Here is a 1,227-nt window from a genome sequence, read left to right as displayed (position 1 = left end):
CGGGTTGGCAGGAAGCAATGACTAAAGAAATTGATGCTTTATTGGCTAATGAGACTTGGGAGGTTGTACCTCTTCCTCCTGGGAAGAAAGCACTTCCATGTAAATGGGTCTATAAGGTAAAACTCAAGTCTGATGGGTCTGTGGAAAGACTAAAGGCTCGCCTAGTTATTCGTGGTGATACTCAAAGAGAGGGGATCGATTTTACTGAGACCTTCTCACCTGTTGTCAAGATGACCACCATACGGTGTATCCTAGCCATTGCAGTAAAGAAGGGATGGGGTTTGTACCAATTGGATGTTAATAACGCCTTTTTACATGGGGACCTTTTTGAAGAAGTTTATATGAAGTTCCCTGCTGGCCTTTCCCCACCTTCTCCCAATATGGTCTGTCGTCTTAAAAAATCACTCTATGGTTTACGACAGGCGTCCAGGCAATGGTATGCCCGTTTAACTGCTGCTTTGAACTTTAAGGGGTTTTCTTACTCACTCAACGACTACTCTTTATTCTATAAGAAGACTGGTGATTCTATTTCTTTGGTGGCTGTCTATGTGGATGACATCTTACTTACTGGGAACAATTTTCAGGAATTACAGGACCTCAAAATTTTTCTTAGACTCAGAATTCAAGATTAAGGATTTGGGGAACTTATCTTTTTTCTTGGGGATGGAGGTTCTGCGTGAGCCATCAGGTTTAATCCTCAGTCAACGCAAATTTGTGCTCGAGCTTTTGGCTGAATTCAACTGATTTGATCTCTCTCCAGTTTCTTCCCCTCTCGATCCCTCTTGCAAGTTATTCTCTGGTGTTGGGGACCCTCTACCTGATCCTTCCCTTTATCGTCGCCTGTTGGGTAAACTTAATTTTTTAACTCACACCCGTCCTGATCTTTCCTTCACTGTACAACATCTTAGTCAATACATGCAAGATCCTCGTCTTCCTCATCTTTCCGCTGCCAAACATTGCCTTCGCTATCTCCTTCATGATCCTGGTTTAGGGATTTTTCTCAATTCCACTCCCTCTCTTGATCTCCTCGCTTTTTGTGATTCCGATTGGGGCACTTGCCCTGAATCCAGGCGCTCCGTCAGTGGCTTCTTCATTAGTCTAGGTGGCAGGCCTGTTTCTTGGAAGTCCAAGAAACAACCTTCCGTCTCCCTTTCCTCTGCAGAAGCGGAGTATCGCTCCATGCGTCGTGTTGTGGCTGAGCTCACCTGGCTTGTCCGCCTCTTAGAT

General features: G+C 44.8%; 1 protein-coding gene across 1 annotated transcript; it reads left to right on the top strand.

Moving 5' to 3' along the window:
• Window positions 1–663: 663 nt before the first annotated feature.
• Window positions 664–1,212, top strand: LOC109221631 (uncharacterized mitochondrial protein AtMg00810-like; the record flags this gene model as incomplete). Its single annotated transcript, XM_019386100.1, has 2 exons — window positions 664–688; window positions 761–1,212. Coding segments are annotated over exons 1-2 (477 nt in total), but the record flags the coding sequence as incomplete, so codon positions are not given.
• Window positions 1,213–1,227: the final 15 nt, after the last annotated feature.

The sequence above is a fragment of the Nicotiana attenuata genome, unplaced genomic scaffold (assembly GCF_001879085.1).
Source record: "Nicotiana attenuata strain UT unplaced genomic scaffold, NIATTr2, whole genome shotgun sequence".
NCBI classification, from domain to species: domain Eukaryota; kingdom Viridiplantae; phylum Streptophyta; class Magnoliopsida; order Solanales; family Solanaceae; genus Nicotiana; species Nicotiana attenuata.
The sequence above is the reverse complement of the archived record's forward strand: the minus strand, read 5'-3'. Positions and strand labels throughout refer to the sequence as shown.